Source organism: Balaenoptera ricei, chromosome 1 (genome assembly GCF_028023285.1).
Source record: "Balaenoptera ricei isolate mBalRic1 chromosome 1, mBalRic1.hap2, whole genome shotgun sequence".
NCBI classification, from domain to species: domain Eukaryota; kingdom Metazoa; phylum Chordata; class Mammalia; order Artiodactyla; family Balaenopteridae; genus Balaenoptera; species Balaenoptera ricei.
In genome coordinates, this window is record NC_082639.1 from 122,181,430 (window position 1) to 122,208,375 (window position 26,946).

The 26,946-nt window shown below is 44.1% G+C and overlaps 1 protein-coding gene across 1 annotated transcript; it reads left to right on the top strand.

Moving 5' to 3' along the window:
* Nucleotides 1-5,714: 5,714 nt before the first annotated feature.
* On the top strand, nt 5,715-25,488 carry MGST3 (microsomal glutathione S-transferase 3). The gene is made up of 6 exons (XM_059935335.1): nt 5,715-5,818; nt 19,994-20,117; nt 21,241-21,314; nt 22,163-22,220; nt 24,457-24,529; nt 25,241-25,488. Exons 2-6 carry the CDS (start codon nt 20,001-20,003, stop codon nt 25,375-25,377), a joined length of 459 nt encoding a protein of 152 aa, XP_059791318.1. The 5' UTR covers nt 5,715-5,818; nt 19,994-20,000; the 3' UTR covers nt 25,378-25,488.
* The last annotated feature ends 1,458 nt before the right edge of the window (nt 25,489-26,946 follow it).

The window sequence follows — 26,946 nt, forward strand, 5'->3', positions numbered from 1 at the left end:
GGGATACCTGTCCTTCCCTAATACTATTTCCCTAGTAAAAATACATCCTTTTTATTTTTTTTTCTCCCCTCCTGTTACTATAAAGTAGCTCTCTTATCAGTACAGTCTCTCCACTTCTTCCATCTACTGTTGGCTGTCCAAGGATTTGCCTCCTTTAGTTATACCATTTCTTACATCATCAAAATCTCTCCTTATTGCCTTATTTAGGCCACTCATGTGTCATCTTCCTGTTGACCCTTTATTTTTCTACTTCCCTTCACAGCCAAACATATCAAAGAGTTGTCTACACACTCTTATCTCTCTACTTCCTCATACTTCCTGTAATTCTTTCTTCAACCCACCTTCAATCAAGCATTCTTCCTTCCCCGTGGCTCCTCTGAAGCTGCTCGTGGCTCCTCTGACGCTGCTCGTATTCATGTCCTTTCTCTTTCCAAATCTTACTTGACCCTTCAGCAACATTTGCCAGTTGACCACTCCTTCCTCCTCTCTGACCTTTGTAAATCACTCTCTCTTGGCTTCCCTCTTACCTCACTGGTAACGAATTCTTACCTTCTTCTTGTTTTCCTTGGCCAGCTCCTCCTCCTTTACCAAACTCCAAATGTTGAAGAGCCCAACAGTGGGGATCTCTATCCTGACCTCATTCTATTCCATCTACATGTGATTTTAAATACCATCCACATGTCTTTCATTTCCAAAAGTGTATCTCAAGGTCAGACCTGAGAACCAGACTCTTATAGTAACTCTCAATCTTCTCCTGGATATCTAAGGGGTATCTCAAAATAAGATGCAGTGGCAGAGACTAGCTAGTTGTTCACCAAATCCATATTACCTTGAGCTCCCAGCCAAGCACTTCCTAGCTTCCCATGCAGCTGGATGTAGCTCTGGAGTAGGGCAGAGTCACAAGACAGAAAGAGCTTGGATTCATGAATCAATGCACAAAACATCACCCACTGAATACCCACATTGAACTGTTTCATGAACAAGCAAAGAAAAATCTATTGTGTTCTGCCATTGCTATTTTGAGGTTATTTGTTCAACAACAGTTAGCCTACTCAGACTATTACAGATGTCAAAAACTGAACTTGACTCCCCAACCCAAATTCCTTCCCCCACCAATCTTCTCTACCTTGGTAATTCCTTGGTAATTGATGCCTTTCTCCATTCTATTACTCAAGACAGAAGCCTTGATATCTTTCTTTTCATTATCCACACATCCAGCCCACAAACAAGCTCTCTTGGTTCTATCTCTGTATTATTCCAGTTTTGCTAAAGTAACTAACAAACTCAGACTCAAAGTGAGTTACAGTAAATATTTATGCCTCACATACAAGTCTGCAGGCTGGCTGTGCTTGTTCTAGGCTTGACTGACCTTGTTTGTGTTCAGCCAAGTTTGGCTCCAGATTGCAAATCAGGTTTGGGTCTGCAAGCCATGTGTCCCATTCTGGGACTCAGAGTGAAGAAACAATGGCTTCCTGAAACATGCTCTTTTCACATGGGTGGCAGAAGCACAAAAGAGACAACAGAAGTTGTCCACGCCTCCTAAAGCTTCAGGTTGAAATCTCAGTCACGATTTGTAATTATCTTGTTTTTACTGGCAATTTCCCCTATTAAAATGCTGGTTCTGTTCCTGCCTGGCATCTAGCAGGCATTCAACAAATGTTTATGAACTTGATGTTAAATGAGAGGATTCTGGAAAAGCAGTTTGAGGCTACACTGCTAAAGGATCTTGAAATATCACGTAGGAGAGTCTGGACTCCATCCTAAAGGCATTAGTCAGTCACCAAAGGAGAGGTCTGCTTTAGAAAGGTAACTATGATGGTAGCTGGGTGATGAATGTCTAAAGAGAAGCAGTTAAAAGGTTACTGTAATTGTCTAGGTTAGAGGAGACTTGAGGCATAAACTAGGGCAGAGGGACTAGAAGGGAGACTGCATTGAGGTGTCATCAACAAGAATTGGTTATAATAACAGCATTTATTAAGTGCCTATAGTAGGCCCAGACTTTATGCTATCTTACAAAAGCCAAGCAAAATAGGTATTGGTATACTAATTTTGCACATAAAAAAAAATTTTCAGAGAACTTATATAATTTCCCCCCAGAATCTCACAGCTAAATAAATGACTATTCTGGAATTCCATTGCAGGACTATCTGATTCCCAAGCCCAGGGAGTGAAAGACAAGGAGTGGTGCTAAGTTTCCAGCTAAGGTAATTACTTAGATGATGTCCTTTGCTGAAATACATAAAGGTTTGCTGGGAAAGGTAATGAATGCGGTTTTAGTTACCCTGTGGGTTAGAAACCTGTAATACAGTAGGTGGTTCTGCCTGAAACAGAAACTGACTCTGGTTAACTTGCCAAATAGGGTATTTCTTGGAAGGCTATGGGGACTCCCAGAATCATTGGTAGGCTGGAGGGACAGGCTTCATGAAAAGGTCACAAACCCAGGGAGTTCCAGACAGTGAGGCAACAAGAACTAGCCATATGTGTATTCATTGAACAGATAGTTATTGAGTGCGTACTCCATGCCAGGCACCTCGGAGTACTGGGGACACAGCAGTGAAGAGTCAATACTGCCACCTTCATGCAACTTACATTCAAATGGGGGACCCAGGTCATAAACAAATCAGTTAATTAAATCCAAAAACATGTCAGATGGTAGAAAATAAAACAAGGAAGGGGGATAAAGAGTGCCTTGAGGAGAGAGAAGTTGCAATTTTCAATGGAGTGGTCAGAAAAGCCCCCCGGAGAGTTCTGGTCTGTCCACTGCTGCAGCCACGTGAATGAATGAGAACTCCAAATGTCCCCTTGTTGCTGTTCATTCTCTTGGAAGTAACATCTGATTGGCAGAGATGAAGGCGTGTGCTCACCCCCTTGTCTCCTCTGAAATGAGGGAGAGGAAGAATTGCCTTTCAACTTGTATATTTCGATAAGCACTACCTCCAAAGAACATACAGAAAATGAGGGATTTTCCCAAAAGAGATGAGGGTTTGGCCTCTAGAAAACCCAAATAACCACAGGAGAGGATGCAACCAATAAGAGAGTCAAAGAAGAGATTCATCAAAGAGAAGAGTGAGAAGAAAAAATAAAGGATAGCACTTTGGAGAATTTTGAATATGTCTGAAGATGCAGGTTGATGAAGAGGAACTAGTAAAGGAGAGCAGAAAGAAAAGAATCTGGAGAGAGCAATGTTTGAGAATCCAAGGATAGAGAGAGCTTACGAGGTCAATGGTGACTTTATGAAGAGGCTTGGAAGAAGACATTGTAAATGGAGAAAGAACCAATGGTGAGTGAAGTAGGGAAAGAGTAACCTCTGAGCCAAAGTGTTCTACATCATAATTCATGTTGTTATAAAGGAACTTGCAAAATATATTATCCTGTGTCAAAAGGAATGTAGGACTTCTATCCTCATTTCATTTGAACCTCACAATAACCTTGTGAGACAGGTCTTATCCTCACTGTGAGATGGAGGAAAATGATATCTAATATTCAGCGTCGGAGATTATAAATCTTTTCCTGGAGTGCATCTTGTTAATAGATATCAAAAGACCTTAAAATGTATGTATTCTCTGACCCAGAAATTCCTCTTTAAGGGTATTTAGCCAAAAGAAATAAGAGCACGCATACAGATTTATCTACAAGGTTATACATTGCTTGTAATAGTAAAGAATTGAAAACAAGCTAGTTCCAACAAGAGGGAATTGGTATGTCCATGCTGTGAAATGATGTGCAATCAGTACCAAATAATGTTGCAGAATAAACTGTTCAAGAAAGAAAAAGGGAAATGGTTTATAATTTATGAAGTGGAAAAAGCAGATAACAAAAAGTATACACAGTATGATTCCATTTTTGCTTCTTGTGGATTTTTTCCCATATTTTCCAAAATGTCTGCAATAAACAAATATTACTTTTATAATGAGATATTTTTAAAGTAAGGTCCTGTGTGGTTAAGTACTTGTCTGTGTCAAACAGGGATAACTGGGAAAGGAGGGGCCAGAATTATGCTCTTGACTCTTCATTCATTCCTTCTACCACCTCAGGCCGCCTCTTCTTATATAGAACAGTCAGTAAGTGTCTTACTTCTGACTTGTTGCTGTAACAGAAATGCCATAGGATGGGTTACTTAAATAGCAAACATTTATTTCTCCAAATTCTGGAGCCTGGGAAGGCAAAGATCAAGGTGCTGGCAGATTCAGTGTCTGATGAAAGCCTACTTCGTGGTTCATAAATGGCTGTCTTGCCTGTGTCCTCACACAACAGAAGGGCCAAGGGAGCTCTCTGGGGTCTCTTTTATAGGGACACTAATCCCATTCTTGAGGGCTCTACCCTCATGAACTAATACCTGGCAAAGGCCCAAGCCATGAATACCATGGCAGAGGGGATTAGGTTTCAACATATGAAATGAGGTTTGCGTGGGGAGGGGTGGGGGGCGGTGGGCAAAGACTAAAACAGAGAACACCGTCAGTCTGTAGAAGCAAGGGGGAAAAAATGTCCCTCAATAATGTAAAAATGCTTTCCTACTTTTCTTACTTGCAGTGTTCAGTGAAAACAAGTCCTTTACAATCAACATGCCAGAAACCCTAACATATAAGGCCTTCTTGTACTGAAAAAGTTAAAAGCGTGAGAATGGTTGGAAGTTGTTTAAACAACAATAGTAAAGATTTTACGAGACCTCAAAATACTCCCGGATGTGTGGATATGACAAATCAATAAAAAGGAACCAATACCCATCCTAGAGCCTTGTAAGATCTAGATACCAGCCTTTCTACACCTCAACCTGGAAGCACAGGCTCTCGTAGAGAGGGGATGTACTCCCACATAAGAGACACTAGGGGTGGCCCAGATGTGGCAATCCCTAGTAGGATGTGGGGTATGCAGAGGAAAGGGGTGACGGGCGCACTTAAGACACGTGAAAACTGGAAGGTTTGGTGCCTTCTGCCGTCGGCGGTCCAAGGCTGAGTTTACGGCACTTAGAAGCAAGCTCTACTCCTTCCGGCTCGACCCTGCCTGCAGGCCTCCCTCAAGACCTCATCGGACTTGGACTTGAGGGCCTAACTGGGGCTTGTATTCGCTATCAAAGATCTGGGGGTCCCCGAGGCGGTGCGGTCTAGTTCCCGAAGAGCTGGACCCCGGCGAGCGGGCGGCGTGGGCGAGGATGGGTGCGGCCACCACACGGGCAGGGCTCGCTTCCGGATCTTCGCAAAACTAACAACATTAGTTAGGGAAATATACAGGCTCTAACAACCCTAAATCCCTTCACTTGGCGACTGTAGCAATCTGAGACACCGAGCGCCCCGCACACCCTAGACGCAGCCAGAACGCACCCATCCCAGCCTTGCCACCCGGCTCTGGTGACCTCCCCCTTGCCCGCACGCGCCCTGCAAACCCGTGCCCCCGCCCTCACCCCAGAGCCCCTAGAAGCAAGCTACGGTGGCTCTAGTGGGGATAAATTATTACCGTGCTACCGTGCTGCAAACTCAATCCGAGAAGTATGAACTGGCTGGGACAGTTTAGGAAGGCGGCCACGAGGGCATTTGCTGAAAGGAACAGATAAATGCATTTGGGAGTAGGAGGGGTAAATCTGTGGACAACGGTGAGGAGGAAGAAAATGCAGTCTCTGCCTCAAGACCAGCGGCCCAGAAGTGGTGCTCAGAGAGCTCTCTCGGACACCCAGAGCCCCGCCTTCAGGGCGTGGCCTCGCGCTGCCCCGGGAGGGGGCGGGGACTACTCCGAGCCACGCCCCACTCTGCAGGAGGCGAAGGGTGCCGCACCTACACTTCCGCTGCGCACTGCGTTCTGCACCAGCCGAGCGAAGGTGATCCAGGTGAGTCCCCGCACCTGCGGGCAGCGAGGAGCGTGGGCCTCGGAGGCATTTCAGCTCCTGCGCTGGGCACCGCCCGTATCTCGGCCATCCCAAGCTGAATAGGGACTCGCTCTCTCTCTCTCCCTTCTTGTCTGTAGATTCCTTTCTACCTTCCCATCCCCTTTGCCCTCCATCCTCCCCATGATGTAGTGGGTTTGGAGCGTCTAAGCTGGGCCGGCCTCGCTATCTAAAACTCAGGGAGATTCTCAAGGTCAACCCTTCCTCAGTTACTTCCTTTTCTCTCCTCTGCTCCCTGGGCTGTGCGGACGCCGGGCTCCTTCTTTCTGCCTCCCAGAGCCCACCTGACCTTGCCAACTGCATCTCTGGTGCACAGGAGGGGTGGGCAGGGCACTGCAGGGGCAGCTGGCAGTGCAGGCCTGATCGGTGACACAGGTTTTTAAAGTGGCCTGCGAGCGCTGCGCCAGCTGCGGATGTGCATGTGTTGCTAGGGACCTTCCGGGAGGGTCTCCCAGGGAATTGTGTTTGTTTTCCCCTGGTTTCATAGAAACGTTTGTCGTATGTTTGAATTGGAACCGACGAGTGGGTCATTTCTTACCGCTGCCTTAGAGCAGGAGAGGAGGCGGAGTCTTTGTTGAGGTTGATTTCAGAGAATTTCCCTCATCTGGTGTTGCTGCAGGGAGCGTTAGGGCCACAGCGGTGGGGCAACTGCGGGGCGGTGGAAGGGGCTGGAGGCTGGTTGGTAAGTCATTCTCCGAAGTTCTGGCTTCTGCTATCACTTTCCTTGGGAGTCACGAGTTTACCGCTATATTGTAGCTTAGGGGACAAGTGAGTGTGGGAAGGGAGGTAAAAGGAAAGCAGAGACAGGAGGGTGGGTAGGAAAAGAGCTACAGGCTTGCGGCTTTAATCCCCTAACTGGAGAAAGGGAGATCTGGAGGGAAGGACACTTACTGCTCTGCAGATATATGGCTCTTTGCAGGTGCTGTAGACCTGGGCGTGGTCATGTGGAATTGCCGCAGGTTTTCGATTCCTCTGTCGGTGGAAACAAGGGCATCTCTTGAGAAATCTGTAGATCACTGGGAGCCTACAGTTTCTGGGAAGCACCCAAGGTTACTGGTCAAAATTACAGACTATGCTTAGGTCAACGAATTCAGTGATGAGAGCCTAGTATCTGAGTCAGGAGATGAAGAATGTTTATTCTCACAGGAGTTAAATTTAACAGAGTTAAATAAGTTTACATCTAAAATCCAAACAAATACTTTCAGCCGGGGAAGATGTTCTGTAAAGCTTCCCTCCTGACAATGTTACAGAAATAGAAAACTTTGCCAAGTGATTCCCCCCACAAATGATGTTACTACATATAAAACAGAGGTACTGTGTAGAGGTACTGTGCCCAGTCATAGAAACTGCACTGCAGGGACCTCCTTAGATTAAGGAACAAAACTGGAGAAGGGCAGTCTTCCCCCTTATTTAGACTTAATCCTGCCAGTTTAGAGTTCTGCAGAGACACAGTCCATGAAGGGGAACCTCTTAACCTGGAGGATAGCAAAGAGACTGAACCTATGTGGAGAAACCTGGAATGAAGTGGATGACAAATCAATCTGTCAAAGAGTAATTTAGTGCCTACTGCACAGCTAGCAATATTTAAATATATTCTTCCCTCTATTTCTATTTAAATATTCTGAATCTGTATTCAGAACACCCTTGCCAACCACAATTGACCATGAACCATTTAGCATTTTTTAAAGCAATATGTGTTTAAAAGAATATACTGCTACGGTTTTTACAACTGGTTTCATTAATACTACTTATGAGTATACCATCCTCCCGAAAAAGGAGAATTCAGCAGTTACCAGGTAGGTTACTGCTGTGTAAAATAGAATTTTTGTGTTTCCCTCGCTATCTCTTACAGTGTCTATGTGCCTATCTTCCTGTGGGGAAGTTGTACTACCTTCCAAATACATTTGCAAATACCTTTAAGGAGTTCAGCATTTAGAATCATCCGTCCCCTGTTACGCTCTGAGTTCTTTCTAGAGTCGACCCATTTATTAACTGGAACTTGTGTTCTAATATTTTGGTGACTTAGTTCACTCTTTTTTATTTAATAGTGTTATTTTATTTCTCCAGCCTAAGAAATGTGAATGATTGTGACACAACTTCATTCTAAGTACAGACAGGCCTGAAGAGTTAGACCCCTGTTTCAGGCAGGAGCCTGCAGCCTATGCAGTTCCTTCATTCAGAATGGCTGGTAGCCTGGAGGGGACTTGTTCAGCAGCTGCTAAGAATTCACTGCATACAATCCACCCACATTTCTTGTGATGGAAAATCCAAACGGTGTCCATGTGACTCATTAGAGATTTTTTTTTTTTCCTCTTTGGGAAGTCAGGGCTTAGTTTCACTCTGCCCCTCAGTTCCTATATAATTCCAGTTAAGGGACAGGTTATAGGGAAATCGTGATGTAAAAATGAAGTGCCAATTTTTGTGTTGCTTTGCCCTTTGCAAACCTGTATGCCCGAAAGTTGGGAGGATTTTTTTCCCCTGTAATCTCTCCTCCTGTCATACTGCAGTGCTGACACTCATTAAAAAGAAAAAAAAAAAAAAAATTCCTTTTTGGACCTTTTCCAATTTTTTTTCTTCTTCCAATTAGAAAGCTCTCAGGCTTTAATCAGTCACAGACTTGGAGTTAATTATTAGCTTTCTGTTCTCGTTAATATATTTTATGCTCAGGAGAGGGTCCGGAGAGGTAGAAAAGTTTCAAAAGAGGTCAAGTGTGGTCAAACTTGCTCCCCAACCTCATTGAGAGACAATACAGCCAAGGGTTGAGAGCATAACTGTGGAGCCACACTGCCTGGCTGTGTGTGAATGCAGGCTTTCTCTCTTATAGCTGCGTGTCCCTGGGCAGATTACTTAACCTCTCTGATGTTCAGTTTCTTCATCTGTAAAATGGAGTAATAATATATCATAGGGATGCTGTGAGGGTTTAAATGAGTTAATATTGATGAACTACTTAGAACAGTGTTTGACACACATTAAGTAATATATGTGCTAATAATAAGTGTTATTAATAATCATTGATTTCTCCTACCACTCTTCCTCTAGGCTATATCACTACCCTTCAGCCAACACTGGTCTCCTTTTTCATCCTTATACAAGTAAACCCCTTTCCTATCTCCGTGCCTGTGTACTTGCTGTTTTCTCTACCTGTGTGCTCAGTCTCACATCACTGTTACATCCTTCAGAGCCCTTAGCTCAATCTGTTACCTTCCTGTTTCATGATCCTCCTCAGTTGTCTCCCTCCATTTGACTCTGTATTCTGGAAGGTCAGGACCTTCTTTCTCAGTCTTGTTCACCATTGTAGCCCTGCACTGCACGTGGTACCCAGCATTCAGTAAGGGATACATCAGGAAAGGAATCATTCTAAGGCACTACTGAGGAAGGTGGTAGATGTGGACTTAAAGTGAGCATTCCATTTAGGTGAAACGCTTTGTCCTGCGTTGACTTTGTCAGATCAGCTCCCTTGAATGAATTGTTACAAGATTTTTATTTTCTTCTGCATCCCATAACTTCTTCCCATTCTCTTCCCTGTCCTCTGAGATTGGTGCCTTCAGACTATGGGAAATGTCCTGCAGCCTGTCCCTGGGATCACACCTCCCTGGAGGCTGGGCTCCAGATGGTCCACGTGGCTCAGGGCTTTTAGGTCAGCACATCAAGGAACTCTCGCCCATAGGGCCTTTTGGGTCAAGAATCTGTTTGGGAAAGTTTGTCATCCTACAAACAGGGGAACCTAGGATTTGTTCTGTCTTACAATCTACTATTCTTAGATTCCTGAAGAGCTGAATTACCAGTTTTTCCCAGGGGAGATTCAGTTAAGCGTATGTGTCTAGTGCCTTTTCACACAGAAGTCAGACTCCAGAGAAGAAAAGAGCAGGTAATTTGCTTATTTGGCCTTAACATGGTTTATTTGTGTCAATGCAGGCTCATCCCACATAACCAAGAAACATTCACTTGGACTCGAGCATCAGGCTGGTCCTTCCCTCCCGCTCCCGCTCTCAGCCAGCGCAGGAATGTAGTCATTTTCGTCAGCACAGACAGTTCACGAGAGTGTTGGAATTAAAATGACATGTGGAACTTGAATATTTTATATTGCAAGCTGTGGCTACTTAACTATAAAATTGACTATATTTGGATTTATAGGACATTTATCTCTTAAGAAGACAGATCTTTCCATCCCCCCTAACTTGTAGCGTGCTTCCACTTTCCAAGCGTTCTGCCAGCAACACTGATGAGGAATTAAAGAATATCAGAAACCGGGAAAGACCCACTTTATGACCTGCCTCTGCTGTTTGCCTCACTTCAGTTAATATTCAAGGCTGGACAAATAATGGCCTGCTTATTCAACTAACTTTTCATTTTTAGCCCTTGGAGTGATATTTACTGAATATGCAAAACAATTGTGGGGAATAGTTATTTTTCTTCACATGGTTATTATTCCTTAACTGTCCATGTACTCTTTTTTCTTAAATTTTTTTTAATAAATTTATTTATTTTTGGCTGCATTGGGTCTTCGTTGCTGTGTGCAGTCTTTCTCTAGTTGCGGCGAGCGGGGGCTACTCTTCGTTGTGGTGCACGGTCTTCTCGTTGCGGTGGCTTCTCTTGTTGCGGAGCGTGGGCTCCAGGCGCGCGGGCCTCAATAGTTGTGGCTCGTGGGCTCTAGAGCACAGGCTCAGTAGTTGTGGCGCATGGGCTTAGTTGCTCCGCGGCATGTGGGATCTTACTGGACCAGGGCTCGAACCCATGTCCCCTGCATTGGCAGGTGGATTCTTAACCACTGTGCCGCCAGGGAAGCCCCCATGTACTCTTTTAAAAATCTCACTGCCATTTGAAACTTTGACACTCAAACAGATTTTATCATCTGTGTACTGTAGAATTGACCAGACTGGCATTTTGAAAATGTAGGATGGACCCAAATAAATTCTGTGACTCTCCTTTTTTTCTCTCCCATCATGGAAACAGGGAATTACCTTTGTGCTGCTTGCCTCTGGGATCTCAAGTTTCTCCACTTAGCTTTGTATGGGCTCAGCTGCCTTGCCTAGGAATAATTTTGAGGACTATTCCTTTGTAGATCCATTTGGAGGCAGAAACGAGGCTGGACAGCTACCTCATTAAAAGAGTAGACCCCTAGCACAACCTCAGAGCTTTTGGAACCACCTCCCAGTGTTGGAGACTCATGGAGATCCACTTGATGTGATCACATGAAGCCCTTTAAGTGACCATCCTTGTATTATTCTCATGAAAATGCCATGTAAAATAAAGGACCGGGGCTTCCCTGGTGGCAAAGTGGTTAAGAATCCTCCTGCCAATGCAGGGGACATGGGTTCGAGCCCTGGTCCGGGAAGATCCCACATGCCGCGGAGCAACAAAGTCCGTGCGCCACAACTACTGAGCCTGCACTCTAGAGCCCGCGAGCCACAACTACTGAGCCCACGTGGCACAACTACTGAAGCCCGCGCGCCTAGAGCCCATGCTCCACAACAGGAGAAGCCACCGCAACGAGAAGCCTGTGCACCGCAACGAAGAGTAGCCCCCGCTCGCCGCAACTAGAGAAAGCCTCACGCAGCAATGAAGACCCAACGCAGTCAAAAGTAAATAAATAAAATAAATACATTTTAAAAATAAAATAAAATAAAGGACCATATATAATGAAGATTGGATTAATAGTACAGGCAGCCAAATAAGGATTTTAATGAAACATTGGGGAATGGCTCCAAGTCAGTCTGTAAGTGCTTTAGCATTGTCCCATTCCTGATGCATTAAAAAAAAAAAAAAAAAAAAAAAGACTGCTGAGAAATTGCAGTAGAGTTGGAGGGGAGCAATCTTGCAAATGGAAGTAAGGGTTACCATTGTCCACACTGGCTTTTATTTGTTTGAGGGCAAAGAGAGAGGTGAAAGTTGAAATCCTATCTCCCTTAAGACGTTTGATTTTCATCTAGGAGAAGACAAGTTGTTGTAACTTCATGGCTCAGAAGTCATAAATTATTTGAGGCCAGTGCCCAAATGGTAAAGCCTGCCTTTTGCTCCATTTGTGCAGTGTTGATTGTGCCCTGGGGAATTTCTATTGGCAGCTAAGATGGAGTGGAGTAAATAAGTGAAGGAGAGTTTTACCCCAGTAGTATTCCGTTGAATGTAGTTCAGGAAGTTCTCTGAGTAACCCTTTTGTAACTGAAGGAACCCCTGGCCCAGTGAGATAAGGCAAGCTGTGGCAGAAGCAGGAATTGGCGGAAAGGTTGAGCGAAGTATAAGCGCTGGAGTAGTGATGTTTCCAGGTGAGTCTGTCAGTCACATTCCTATAGGAGAGTACCTTAGCCAAATATCATAATGAAGCTCCATGTTGCTAACTCAGGCACTGGAATAGAGCATATCTTCTAGGGGTGAGACCAACACTGCCTCATTTTAAGTCCAAGCTTGATCACTCCTAAAGTAAGACTTTACAACGGTGCCTTGTAGCTTTTTAAAAATCCACTGGGTGTCTACTCACTGGATGCACCAAAGAGTTGTTGCCTCAAATACTCTTCCTTCCACTATGCTGTCCCATAGACCTCAAGGCCCCACCGGTCACCAGGGCGCCAGTGTTCTCCGATCTACCCCTAGACACCCACTGTGGCCTGGGGTTTTTCTGCTGCCCCTTGTCCCATGCCCCACCTGCTTCAAATACTGTTCCTAGTTTTTTTCCTCCAACCTGATATGTCCTCAGAAAGTCATGTTTGGCCAGTAATATATATATTGATAAATAAAAAAGTTACACACAGAAATGCTGCTGTTTAAAAATATCTGTTGTAGAAATAATTCTGTTTCTAAAGTATTCTCAAAATGTGCCAACATCCAAAGGTAGAGCCTGTGGCTGGTGAGGGTCCATGAGGAGGAAAGTCTGCATGGGCAAGTGGTAGGACTTGCATGGGGCCATACTGGCAGGCCTGGACAGTGTGAGCACATTTAGGAGGGAGAACTGCCTGATGTGTATTACCTCACAGCCCACTTGTCTCTTAACCCTCAACACATGGACTTCCACCTTCTACCACCTCCCTAAAACCAGGGTTCCCCCTCACCAAAGCCAAAGGCATATTCTTAGCCTGTTCATGCTTCTTGACAGAAGTGTCCACTTCTTCCTTTTCAGAACTCTTTCTTCCTTACGTTTAGGGTCTGTACCGTTCCTGGTCCCTTTTCATACCTGGAAAGCTCTTTCCACGTGCAGTAGTTGAATCCACCCGAGGGCTTGCATAGTTAATGATGGTGCATGTTTGCTTGGTCAAGCACCTTTCCCTTTGGGAAGTGATGCTTCCTCTGCTGGCACTTAATTGCATACCCTTTCTTCCTCTACGCATCTCATCTTAGTCCATTGGGGGAGAAGCAAGAAGTATTGACTGTTACCTGGCCTGTAAAGACTCTCTCATAATCTGGATCTGTCCTCTCTAACCTTATTTCCTGATATTCCCACCATGTGCTGGGGTCCAGGCTTTTCCTCACCCAGGGCCTTTGCACTTGCTATTCCCTCTGATTGGAATGTTCTTTTCCCCATAACGTTGTGTGGCTGCTTCTTCCTCATTCATGTGTCAGTGCAGATGTTGGCCACAGAGAAAAGATCTTCCCCAGATGATCCTGCTGGAGTAGCCCCACCTCCACCCCGTTCCCTCCGCATCACCGCCCTGTATGTTCTCCATAACAGTCATCACTCTCTCAGGTTGCCTTTGTTTGCGTATTTGTTGTCAGTCTTCTCTCGTCATTAGGGTGTCAGTGCCTTGAGGTCAGGGACCCCCATCTTGTCCACTGCTGTATCTCCCACAACTCAACATTGCCTGGCACAGAGTAAGCACTTTGTATATTGTGGTTGAGTAAGTGACTTAAGTGTTCTGGGACTCATGCTGTCCACACTAGGAAACTAACTCCGTCTGTCATTATGCTGTCCACGTCAGGAATCTAAGTAGACCAGCCTTTTGCCAAATTTGAATCTATCCCAAACAGTATCAGAACTAATTTCTAAGTCAGAGCACATTATAGATTTGTAGAAAAATCAGTATCTCCTTATTTAGGAAGTATTACATATGTGGACAGACATGTACACTTGCCAGGATGTACAATGTCTTTGTGTTTGGACCAACATTTATTAAGGGTTCATACCAGATGCTTAGTCTAGTTTATCTCATTTAACTCCTCAAACCATCCTGTGAAGTAAATAGTATTCTCCCATTTGGCAGAAAAATTAAGTAACATTTCCAGGGTCCCACAGGTGGGGTCTGAACACAAGTCTAATTCCAGAATTCCCACCGTCTCTACTCCTGTGGCTTTTCCCATGGGAAAAGGCAAATCATAAACAGTATTCAAGTCTGCTAGGAATAAAAACATTCCCAAAAGGATCTCTACTATTAAATAAGTGACACGAATTTTCTAAATAAAAAGAAAAACTAATTCCTTTTAAACCTTCAACTTAATTGTTCTCTCAGCTGAACTATTTTGACTCAAGACTGCCAGGAAACAGTTAACTAGGAGCATACACCTCTCTAGTTACTAATAAGTGAAGAGAGAACAGAAACACTTCTGTCCTATCTCTGCCTTTCCCCAACCCTTTTAGTTTCATTTTTGTTGGGGTGGGGGGGGGGGGGTTGTACACAGTTTCTGATCATTGGTATGAAGGAAAAATCTGGAATTGGGTATTTGTTTACCTATTTGCCTGCTTTCCTCAGTAAAACATGAGCTTCCTGAGGGCAGGGACCAAAGTCTGGCTTGTTCACCTCATCCCCAGCATGGGCCCACTGAGTAGCACATAGTAGGCACTCAATAAACTTGGACAAGTAAATGAACGGATGCTCAGCCCCATGCAGGGATAAGCATGTCTGGCTACAGGGAGGGTTTGCATGACTGCAGTTTGCTGATTTCCGTAGTCTGTACTAGAAGCCTGCTTCCTTCTGAATACTCCTGCCCTTCAGATAATATATTATAACATGGCTGGCTATTAAGAGTTCAAAAAGGAGGGGAATATATGTAGTTCTAAGCTTTGTTTGCTATTTTAAAATGATAATTCTAAATTATAAATTCTTAAATGTATCTCATCATCATGTATTCGAACATCCGCTTTTATCACTGAATCAGGGCAAAGACAGTTAACAGAACATTAGCACACATAGTATAACCTGATATATAACATTTATTGAGTACTTACTATGTGACAGGCATCCTGATGGGTGTTTAGAGACAGTGTTCCCATTTAATCTTTACAACAACTATATGGTGTGGGGTAGGTGCCATGATTATCTCCAATTAACTAGTGAGGAAACCAAGGTTGCTTGAAAGACGTTGAGGAATTTTCCCGAGGACACACAGCTAGGAATATGAGATCCAGGTTCCAAACCCAGACAATGTGATTCCAAAACTGCCCCCTTACCTGCAAGGCTGTCTCTATACTGCACATAGTAGATAAGTGACAGGATTCAAGCTAAAAATCAGGTCCGATTCTTTGGTTCCTTTGTAACATACTGTCTATTCCTCCTGTCTCCTCGATTACTAATTATTGTCAGGCCATGTTTTTACATAACTTTTTTGGTATATATTTGCTCATTTTGCACATTATAGAAAGGTACAAAGGAAAATCTATAATTTAGCCATCTGGAAATAGCTATGCTTATGATTTTGATATTTTCTTCTTTAATTTTTTTCTATTATTGAGAAAACTAGATACACACTTTTTGTTTTCTTTTTTTTTTTAACTTAACATGCTGTATATTAAGTCTGTTTCACCATCTTTAATCTTTCACCATTTTTAATGGTTATATACTATTCTGTTTTACAGATATATTATTTATTTAATTAGTCCTCTTTGTTTGGACATCTATACCATTTCTGTTTCTGCTGTTATAAATAGTGCTGAAGTGAATGTCTTTGAACCAAATCTATTTGCCTTCCTGATTATTACCCCAGGACAGATTCCCAGTAGAATTAATGAGCAAAAGGTTATGAACAATGTAAAGCATATTGCCTGCCGCCAGGCTGTCCTCCAGGTGGTTCTGTTTTACACTTCTCCCAGCAGCGTGTAATACTACAAAGTAACTAGATAAATTTTTATTTGTACAAATCATAAATTTTAATCTTTACAGCTGGTGTGCGACTAACCTCGGAAACTGCGTGATAATTAACAAGTGCTATTATACAACCAAGTGAGTTACAAAGTAATCTATACCAGTCATGAAAGTTCAGCTCCGAAAGGACCATTGGACTGCATGCTGTGTGTCTATCACCAGGTAGAAGGCAAAGTCTAGGGCAGAGCTCCCACCCGCAAGAACCTTATCTTGTTGGGTGGATATACGGGTTGCCAGTGACACAGAGCAGGTATGTAATCAACAAACTATAGTGTGCAGTCCGAATGCGTGCTCATGTCAGAAAGAGGTTGTGTTGCACGTATCAGCTTCTCAAGCCTGTGCCCTGGGAGCTATCTGCTAGCTGCGGGCCCGGCCCAACCTCGGGCGTGGCTGGAGCTGCCTGGAACGTGGCTGCTGTGAGCCGAGGTACCTCCCCTTTCGCCAGTGTACGCACCCGCACCCACGCGACGGGGCGGGAGCGTGCATCTCTTTGCCCTGGATTCCTCAGAAAATAAGGATTTAGCAAATGACGAAGTTTTTTTTTGAACCCTAAGTGAATTAAACTGATTCTGTCCTTAAAGGACAAGCCTTAAGCATTTTGCAGTCCCTATTGGATTTATGTTTTCAGCAGCTGTAGCGACAGAGCTTTTCTCTGTGTTCTGATCTCCTCTTTCTCCAGGAATTCATACATCCAATTGCTTCCATTGTTTCAGTAGATGCTTTGAGGGGAAAAAAGGAAACTGACATGGGTTAGGCACACACTTTATGCCAGGCACTGTGCAGAGCGGAGGACGCATTCTGAAAGCTACCTGGACTTACAGCTTGCTTTATTTATTCTACAGCTTTCTATAAGCACACACTCTGTGCTTGGCACGGGGGATGCCGGACACACACACGGTCCCTCCCTCACGGGAGCTTAGTATCTGATGCAATTGGCTGCTCTTTCTGTTCTAGCCCTGATCACGCCAGCTGGGAAGTGCTGGCTGCAATGGCCTGTGAAGCAGGGCTCCTCATGTGCTGAAAGTGCAAGGAGGTGTCAGGGCGGGCTGAACACGCTTGGCGCTGGCACCTATGCAGGTGTGTCCAGGGCTCCTGCAGGGAGAGCCTTGGAGAGGGCCGCCTCTCTCCTCCTGCCCCTAGTACGCTCACTGTTTCCTGACCGATTACACTGTCCTTTGCACACCACCCACTTTAGCATCGGACTCTGGGTCTCCCTTACTGTAAATTCTCTGTCCTTCAAAGGTCTTGTTCCTGGCTCTGCTTGCCCTCACCTAGATTCTTTTCCCCTCAGTACCTATCACCGTACCAATGTGTGAGGAGAGTCACTTTCACTTTAGGTGTGACTGCCTAAAAGTGTAACCTCCCAGGTTGCATTTATACTTTGGAAGAGGAGGTCAGTAGTAAACATTAATTTCTAATTGCAGGTTTTTGAGCGGTTGCCTTTCTGAGTGTTCATTGCCTGCAATAGAAACATCTACTCAAAGGACACTTCTCTGTCCTGCCACCTAGCTTCTCCTACCCAAATCCTTACAGGCCAGAAAAACAGAGGCCAGTGACCGAGCCACCGAATTCTAATGTTTTGCCTGGGCTTGCTGGAGTATTTGGGGAAGAATTCTAAAACCTGCTCTGGTCTTAGCTCTGCCCTCATCTCTCTACCTGAGCCTCCATTTCCTTTTCTGTAAAATGGAGCTTATGGGATTTGGGGGGAGAGGAAAAATGAGCTGAAAAGTCTGCACCAACACAAGGTTACCCCAGGCTGCGAGAGAGCCTAGCCTCCTGTCTAAAGGTGAGGTCTGAACAGACTTTCAACTTGCACACTTTGACCTAAACCAGATATGCTTAATTGTATCGTTCTTAAACAGGCGGCTTTTGACAAAGTTAGAGACAGCTTCGTTTTCAGTGGCCTGTTTGGCCCAGATGTGTTGAACCCCAGGGATATCAGGTAGTCATGTTTATTTATTTTCAAAGAGGTGTTCAGTATTCACCCCATATTTTTGTTTTAATAACTACTACCAAAGCTTCCTCCCCAAGCTGATTTTCTAAACTCTGGAAAGGACTAATTCTAAAAGAGAATGAGGGCAGGGAAGCTTGGAAGGCAGCCAAAGGCTCCTTGCTCTCCGCAGCCACACGAGATGGCCCAGGAGAGGCTGACCTGGAGGTGATTCCCATGCTGAGTCATGGGGACGGCCCTTTCCAGTGTGTGTCCCCTGTCCCGGAGGAGGGGATGCTGGGTGCCCCTCCGCGAGCAGCTCTAGGTAAAGAACGAATATAGCAGGGGAAACTAACGGGAATTATTGTGAAACATGGTTGGGGGTGGGCAGATTTTAGGATTTTGGCTCCAAATGTTATTTTGCAGACCTAAGGGAAACTTACTTTTAAAGAACTGACGTGTTTGCTGGCCCCAAATTCCACACTGAGAAAGATTCTGTGATCCCAATGCCAGTTCAGCTCTAAATCGTCAAGTGGGATTGAAAGGGGACATTGGAACTGAATTGGAACCTAAATCTGAATCCCAACTCGGATACTTTCTCTTTCAGACCTTGGGAATATTACTTAACCTCTGGGTGCTCTTTGGAAAATAGGGGTATTAGCATCTTGTTGGGTTGTTTGTGAGGATGACTAAAACATTTTGGAGCAGGGTAACCTTCCCAGGCTTTCAGGAGAGGTTGCAGCCAAACAGTTTTCAGGGGTGGAAATTTTTTTTTCTTTGGCCACGCCATGTGGCATGCGGGATCTTAGTTCCCTGACCAGGGATCGAACCTGTGTCCCCTGCAGTGGGATCACGGAGTCCTAACTACTGGACCACCAGGGAATTCCCAGGGATGGAAATTTTAAACTGAAGACAGAATACACACAGGAGCTGTTGGCCTGTGGCAGCCACGCACGTGATGAGACAGCAGCTAAGGATCTCTGGAAGCATTGTAGCTATTTCTCTGTGTCCTGCTGTGCTCTGACCCTTCAGACATCTGGTGATCAATGCTCAGATAGACTGGAGGGCAGCACTAACTTACTCTGAATTTATTAGGGCTTCTTCCCACCCAGCAGGTTTTCCTCTCCTTGATCTCCGGTATGTTTCTTTCCTTCTTTCTTCTTTCCTCCTGGAGCAGGACAAGAGTTAAAAGAGCTGAAATTGCTGAACACTGAAAAACGCGGAGATGAGCTTTTTCTCCAAACATTTCATGTGAAATTTTTCAAACATGCAGAAAAGTTGGAAGAATTGTATAGTGAACATCCATATAGCTACCACCCAGGTTCTAGCATTAATATTTTGCTATATTAGCTTGTATCATCATTTTTTGATGCATTTCAAAATAAGCTGCATTGCAGGCACTAGAACACATCATGGGGTTAGTTTTGAAGTGTTAATTTGATGAAGAATCTGGGTTCTCCAAGAGCTGCCCAGAGCCTTGCTCTGCTTTCAAAGAACTAGAACTGATCCCTTCCCTACAAGTGTGATATTTCTGCTGCTGTAACAGCACGTGCCTCAGGATCCAAAGGAGGCCCTAGGGTTCCTGCCCTCAGAGTGTCCCCAATGCCAATAGACATACAAGCGAAAAACTTGGAATCACTGTGTACATACTGACTATATCCTGTTTCTCTCTCTGTTTCTCTTTCTCTTTCTCTCTTTCTTTCTCTTTCTCTCTCTCTCTGTCTCTCTCTCTGTAACTTAGTATATCTTTTAGCATTTTGCCTTGCTAAATATTTTTTTAAATTGTGGTTTTTAGTGGCCAGACCATCCAATAGCAGTGACTACTGCAATGGTTTAGATAAATCTCATACATGCAATGTTGATCAAAAGAACTCAGGCACAAAAGAGAATATACAATGTGATCGTGAACTTTTCTGTGTGTATATCGCAGACTTGAATCGTTTTTTAATTCTGCTGGGTGGTATACAGTAATATCTCTACCTCTTAGAACCATCAGATCACTCATGCCTCTTTTTGATCTGTAGCGATACGTTTGCTGGTAACAAAGCATCCCACTCTTGAGGGCTCCTGCAGCTTGGAGCCCACAGTGCCAGGTGGCGCCTGAATGTGTTCTTTCTCCCACAGAGTCAGGATGGCCGTCCTCTCTAAGGAATATGGTTTCGTGATTCTAACTGGTGCTGCCAGCTTCATAATGGTAACTCATCTAGCCATCAACGTTTCCAAGGCCCGCAAGAAGTACAAAGTGGAGGTGAGTGGGAACACAGCGGTGCCTCTGTGGGTTCGTCGGGGCAAGAACTTGTTTTCAGTTGTGGAGGGAAAGGTGAGGTGCTAGTGGTCAGCGGTGGCAGTTTCAGGCCTGTTCCTATTAGAAATTCTGCCCCTGTCTGGCAGGAGGAAGGCAAGAAATATGGGGCCCTTCTGGAGAGTCATTTCCATCTTGTTTTACTTTTGTCTCTTCTGTAAAAAGACCAGGTGTGCTTTTGGCTGGAGCTCTTTGCTAGGAAGACAGTTATTTTCTAAAGGGGGTTAAATAGGGAATTCCCGGGCTGTCCGGTGGTTAGGACTCTGCATTTTCACTGCCAAGGGCCCAGGTTCGACCCCTGTTTAGGGAACTAAGATCCCACAAGCCTCACAGTGAGGCCAAAAATAAAACGGGGGGTGGAGGGGGTTAAATAGCAGTTGTTTCCTGGTGTGCCACTTTAAAATGATGTCTTCTGGTGATTTTCCTGTTTCCCAAGTAGAAGAGAAGCACGTGGTGCTGAGTTAGCCTGTGTTTGGACATCAGACATAGGGAGGAGATCTATTGAATGCTTCCTTTAGCTCTAGCTGATCTAGAAGGGATACTTACTGAAGCTGTCCCTGGTGAGCAATGTTAAATGCCTACTTCTTTTGAGCAATTTATAATTAGAGCTCCTTTTAAAGTTTTCATGTCTAGTTTATTATTTTGATGGACACATTAAAACTCTCACACACTCAGTTTCTGTTCCCCCATTAAGGGGAACCTTAAAAGGATGTGGTATTTGCTGACTCTTGGGAAGGAGCTATTTCCCAATGGCATCCTTGTAATGCATCCCAAAGCCACCAGTGATGGCATAACGTCAACAAAAACCCCGAATTTGGCACAAGCTGCCTCTACCCCTTGAATGGCACAGACATATATTCTTGTCACTGGATATTAATAGACACAGATTGAATCTGCCTCTGAGAATGAGACCTCTGTCACCACATGCATGTAAGCAGAAATTGAATGATCATCTGACCAAGGTTATGGCAGAAGATGCTTTGGGATACATTATCTTTAAGGTTGATTTTAACTCTCAACACTGAAGGCTACACTTGACCATTTGATCACACACACTTTGTTTTAACAGTATCCTACAATGTATAGCACTGACCCTGAAAACGGACACCTCTTCAACTGCATTCAGCGGGCCCACCAGAACACGTGAGTGCTGGCCCTGCCCGGCCCCCAAGACATCTGCAGAGTGGGTGTTTTCTGTCCAACACCTCGACCCTTGGTACTCTGTTTGCTGAGTAATAGCAACGATGACGATCATGGATACTCATTAAAAGTATCATTAAAAATGTATAAGTGAACAGATTAAATATTAAGCAAAATTAAGAGTTGTTAGGATGGTGGGATTCTAGATGACCTTTTCTTTTTTTCTTCCATTTCTTTTATTTTTAATTGAAGTAACATTGATTTACAATGTTGTTAATTTCTGCTGTACAGCCAAATGATTCAGTTATAAATATATATATATTCTTTTTTGATATTCTTTTCCATTATGGTTTATTACAGGATATTGAATATAGTTCTCTGTGCTATACAGTAGGACCTTGTTGTTTATCCATTCCATATATAATAGCTTACATCTGCTAATCCCAACCTCCCACTTCATCCCTCCCCCAATGCCCTTTTCAAACATGAATTTAATGCTGCATTACTCTTCTGCAGTATTTGCAGCAAGTTCACTCTAAACTGATACTGAATCTCCCAGCCTAGGGGTTGAGAGGCTTTGAGCTCTGTAAGGAAATCTACTCTAATTCGCCTCATCAGTTTGTCAGATTTGAGGTCTTTGACTCACTGTGTTCTGAGTTACCGCTAATCTAATCCCAAGCAGAGCAAAAGAAGGTGGATCTTAGCGGTCAGGCCTTCTGCCTCTGGTCAATGTTTATTTTTATTCTCAAGTTTCTAACTTGGCAAGTAAGAATGTAAAGGGTTCTTAGTTTTACATAGACATACAGAGCACTTTAAAGGAAAAAAAAACCTTTTTTTTCTATCTATTCCAGGTTGGAAGTGTACCCTCCCTTCTTATTTTTTCTAGCTGTCGGAGGTGTTTACCACCCAGTAAGTTTTTCCGGGGAGGGGGTTCATCTAATTAGATTTAATAGATTTAATTCACTGAGCCATTCAGGAGGGAAGAGGAAATGAAACTTTAATGAACATCTTCAATGTCTAGGCACCATGTATTTAAAAGAATTTCATTCAGTTACTTCTTACAAAGTTCCTTAAAGTAGGTAGAATTTTTCCCGTTTTTTACAGATGAGAAACCTCTTGGATACTATGTAACTTTCTCAAGATCAAATAGCTACAGAGTAGATGAATCAGAATTTGAACCCAGGTCTCTCTGATCCTAGGAGGTTCACGTCCATTGAGTTTTCCTTTGCCACATTATTCATGCAACGAACATTTCCTGGACACCTGAACAAAACAGGCAAAGGCTCCTGGTTTCATGGAGCTGACTCTTAGTTGGGGTCGCAGACAAAAAGCAATTCAAGGACATCGTGTAGCATGTTAGAAGGTGATGCACCCCACAGAGGAAGCAAAAACAGGGATGGTGGAAAGGGAGTGCCTGGGGACGGGGGGGACAGTGTTGAGTGGGGCGGTCAGGAGGAGCGCCTTGATGCGAAGGTGACACTTAAGCAGTAGGTGAGGGAGCAGGTGCTGCAGATGTCTCCAGACATCTGCAGGCAGGAGACGAGCCAGGGCCAGGCCCTGGGGCAGGAGCCTGCCTGGTCTGTGTGGTGCACAGCGAGCGGTGCGGCTTCAGTGGTGAGCAGGAGGTGAGGGCTGGAGGTGAGGGTGGACCTCGGGGCCGTGTAGGCCGCTATGGCCCTTGTGAGCCTTAGGTTTGGTCCTCACTACACCTTATCTAAATAAAGAAAGTTTATCTGAGCCTGATTAGTTGCCACTGGGGTCTTGCCTTACACAGAAAGTGTTTCCTTTTCAGGGCCCCGATTTCCCCTCCATTGAGTTCAGACCAGAGTGCTGGCACCTCACATTTCTGGTTCTGAGACTTTCATAAGCCTCTGGTCTGTACCTGAATGGCCTTGTGCTGTTTTTGTCAGCTGCCAGAATGGCACATCTATAGTTCATGACCTCAAAGTCTTGTATTTTTTTCAAAGAAAAATCTGCTACTCTCTTAGAGAAGATGTTTCTTTCTTGTGCCTCTAAAGAGCCCCAATCCTAGCAAGTAAATAGGCTAGCTGGTCTAAACAGACTAGCTGGTCTCTCTAGGCATCACCTGATGTCCACCCCAGCCCCGTTCCTGTCCCACTTCCCTAGATCCCATTCCTTGTGCTTAGTTCTTGGAAATACTCTAAGACTACTCTGAAGACAAGCACCTAATATTGTTCCTGGGTTGACGGTAATTATGCGACTTTAAAGAGAGACCTGGCAGAAACTACAGAGCTTCTAGATAGTGACTTGTGCGCCTGGGGGTTTTATTTATAGTTGTTTCATGCTCCTACTGATACTTAACTTTCCCTAAAATCATCAAAACAAACAAATAAAAATCCTAAAGTAGGAACCTCACCCCCACTGATGCCACTGCTAAATTGAAAAGACAGCTGGGGACAGTGACGCCCAGTGACTCACGTCCTCACACACCCTCTCTCTTCCTCTCCCCTGTCTCCTTTAGACCAAATGGGTTGGTCACCCCGGCAGGGTGTCCAAATGGAAGGATTTCCCATCTTGCATGAGTTTTCACTCTCTCTTCCCAAGGGTGTCGGGAATGGGGAGACTTTCCCCTCCAAGACCACATGTTCTGGGATTCACAACATGACACACTCCCCTGACTTTTTCTAGTGGAGCCCCATGCCTATGCGTGGGCCACAGCACAGCCCCTTAGAGCCCTCCCAGGGGGGACCTGGCTGAGACGAAGCAGCACGCAGCCGTGGGGTGTGCAGTCGTCTCCTGTCCACAGGGCTCCTCCCCTAGTCCTGCCTTTCAGTCGGTTTCCTCTCCTGGCTTACTCCGCGACCCCCAGGCCTGCCTCTCCTTCCCCTGTGCTCTAGCACACTGAGTCCCCTGGGGCAGGCCGGGAGGTTCCTCCCATCCCACCTACCTAGGAGAAGGCCAGCAATCACCTCCCAGGTCTCTGAGCAGTTCACAGAAGGATCACAGCGCTTTGATTTTCCTGACTGAAACAACTTCATTCTACCCTAACTTTGGTAGGGAGTATTTTACTATATCCATAAAACTGTTAACTTTTTGTTAAAACATTGTGTAATCAAGCCTAGATGTTAATAAAATTCTGCCTGTTTCTTTCATGCAAATAACTAACAGAGCCCTTTTATTTTAGCGTGTAGTTTCTGGCTTGGGCTTGGCCTGGATTGTTGGACGAGTTCTTTATGCTTATGGCTATTACACAGGAGGTAAGGACATATTGACATCTGTCAAGGAAACAAATTTAAAATCTTATACTACTATATTTTCCTGTTTAGCAGGGCTTTAAGAAGAGGGAAAGTAACTTGATATTTAGGTGAAAGATCTGTTATCGTCTTTCTTTTTATTAACCTTTGAATAGTAACAAAGCGCATTCTGCATTTTCAATGTGTCAGTTGCTGTTCTAAGAACTCTGCATATGCTATTTAGCCTTACAACAATTCTATGACATAGATAATATTATTTTATAGATGAGGAAACTGAGGCTTAGAAAGATTAAGACTCTAGGTCACAGAGCTACTAAGTGTAAACTAGAAAGCCAGGATTCAAACCCAGGCAGTCTGACCCCAGATCCCCTGCTCCTAATCAGTACTATAAATGGTGTGCCTGAGAGAGAAGGGGGAAGAGATTCTTCTGGCTGGACTTACCTCTTGGAAGAGGGAAAACTCCAAAAGATCCTGGAGCAAAGGTGCTCTAATTATTATCCCACAACGTGTTTTAAAGTTCAATACTGTTGTGGCACACGACTTTGCATGCAGTATGTAACATACTGACAGCTTAGGCTGAAGAGCTGGTTGACCTCCTAAGACTAGATGGTCTAATGTACAACCCCAAGTGCCTTGACAGAATGGCTGGTGGATGTTGACAGCACTGTCATTGTGGAGCACCCCCAGTAACTTCTGCTCTTTCCTCTTTTTTAGAACCTAGAAAGCGGAAACGGGGAGCCTTGAGCTTCATCGCCCTCATTGGCTTGATGGGCACCACGGTGTGCTCTGCTTTCCAGCATCTTGGTTGGGTTAGAACTGGCTTGAGCGGTGGGTGCAAAAGCTGCCATTAAAGAGTTATAGGGTGTTTTGAAACTCTCATTCATTTTGACTGCCTTTTATTTTCAGTGACTTTTTTTTTTTCCCCTAAATAAAAACTTACCTGGCGTCAGCCTCATACCTAACCCTGACTCTCACTTATTTCTTTTTGAGTCTTTATCTAAAATATAAGTAGCCTGTTCCTAGTAGATGAGAGAGAGGCCACAGGTATTAAGCACTCCTTCTCACCCTGCCAGAGGATGTTTACTTAATGTGTGAGCTGGAAAAAGGTCTATTTGTGGAAATATGTTCATAGTCATGCCACAGCAGTGAAAAACTGGGGCTCGAAGAAAGTCTTTTAGTGCTAGTTATAAGATTATCTTATCACTTGCTAATACATAGGATTTTAAAAAAATCTCTATTGAAGATTGCTTCTAATGCTTAAAAACTGAAGTGATAGACTAAATTTAAGGTTATGAAACTTAATAGAGATGAATCTAATTTCCTGCATTTGGATGCAAAGATCTGATTGCATAGGTACAAATGGGGAAGGACAACCTTAGCAACAAAATATGGAAGACTTAAAAGGTTTTAGCTGACTTGGAGAACAATGCGAGTTGGCAGAATGAGATGGCTGTTCCAGAAATGAATGTGGCCCTAAACTACTTAACAGTAATAGTGTCTAGATCTGTGCTTTCCAATACAGCCACTAGCCACATAGGACTATTTACATTTAAATTTATGCTATACTATATAAATAAAACAAAAAAATCAGCTCTTTAGTTGCTCTAACCACATTTCAAGTGTTCAGTAGCCTTTGAGGATTAGATAGGATTTGAACCCAGGCCTGACTCTCAAATCCATGCTTTTTCCATTGTACCCCACTACCACTTCGAGGAGCTAAAACATTTAAGGATAGAATGCCCTGGTCGGCAATTGAAGATGGTCAGCTTTGGCTAGATGACTGCCTGGAGTCCTCAGGGCATTGGATGAAAAAGCTGGACTAGATCAGTGTTGGTTCATGAGAAATTTTCACCAGTGGAGAGCAAAATAAGAAAAATGAGGACTGTTTTTATAAAGCTTTAACTTGTATTCTTTTTTACATTAAAATGTCCCTTTATGAAATGATGGTGGTGATGAATGGTACGGTTTTCTTTGTTCCTGACTTAAAAAGATAATATAATTAAAAATTTGTAATAAGCTAGGGTTGTGGTTTGGGTTGTTTTTTATTTTGATTTTTGCCTTTTTGGTTTTTGTTTGATAAGAACTGCACCTAAAGAGATTGGAGAACTTATTAAGGTTTCTTTTCTCATCAGAGTATAGGCATCAGCGAAGCAGGGCAGGGGAGACATGGAGACAAAGTTGGGTTTTCACCTTTGTCTGAAGTCTTAACAGGGTATGCTTTTCAAAGTAATATGATCCATCTTTGTCATTTTGCTATTATAGAATGGGCTCAAAGGAAGTTTTATAAGGAACCCAACACATGAAAGGGTGCTGTGGTTGAAGTGGGGAACCCAGAGCTCTGCCTTTTCATTTCCCTGTTTCCTCCACAAACACACTTCCAGGGCACCCAAGGGCTGGGCAGAATCCAGTTTGTATCAATG

Coding starts and splice junctions, on each gene's coding strand:
- MGST3 (XM_059935335.1), top strand. CDS start 20,001: ATGGCCGTCCTCTCTAAGGAATATGGTTTCGTGATTCTAACTGGTGCT. Junction 22,221..24,456: donor TCGGAGGTGTTTACCACCCA/GTAAGTTTTTCC, acceptor CTTTTATTTTAG/CGTGTAGTTTCTGGCTTGGG. Junction 24,530..25,240: donor TTATGGCTATTACACAGGAG/GTAAGGACATAT, acceptor CCTCTTTTTTAG/AACCTAGAAAGCGGAAACGG.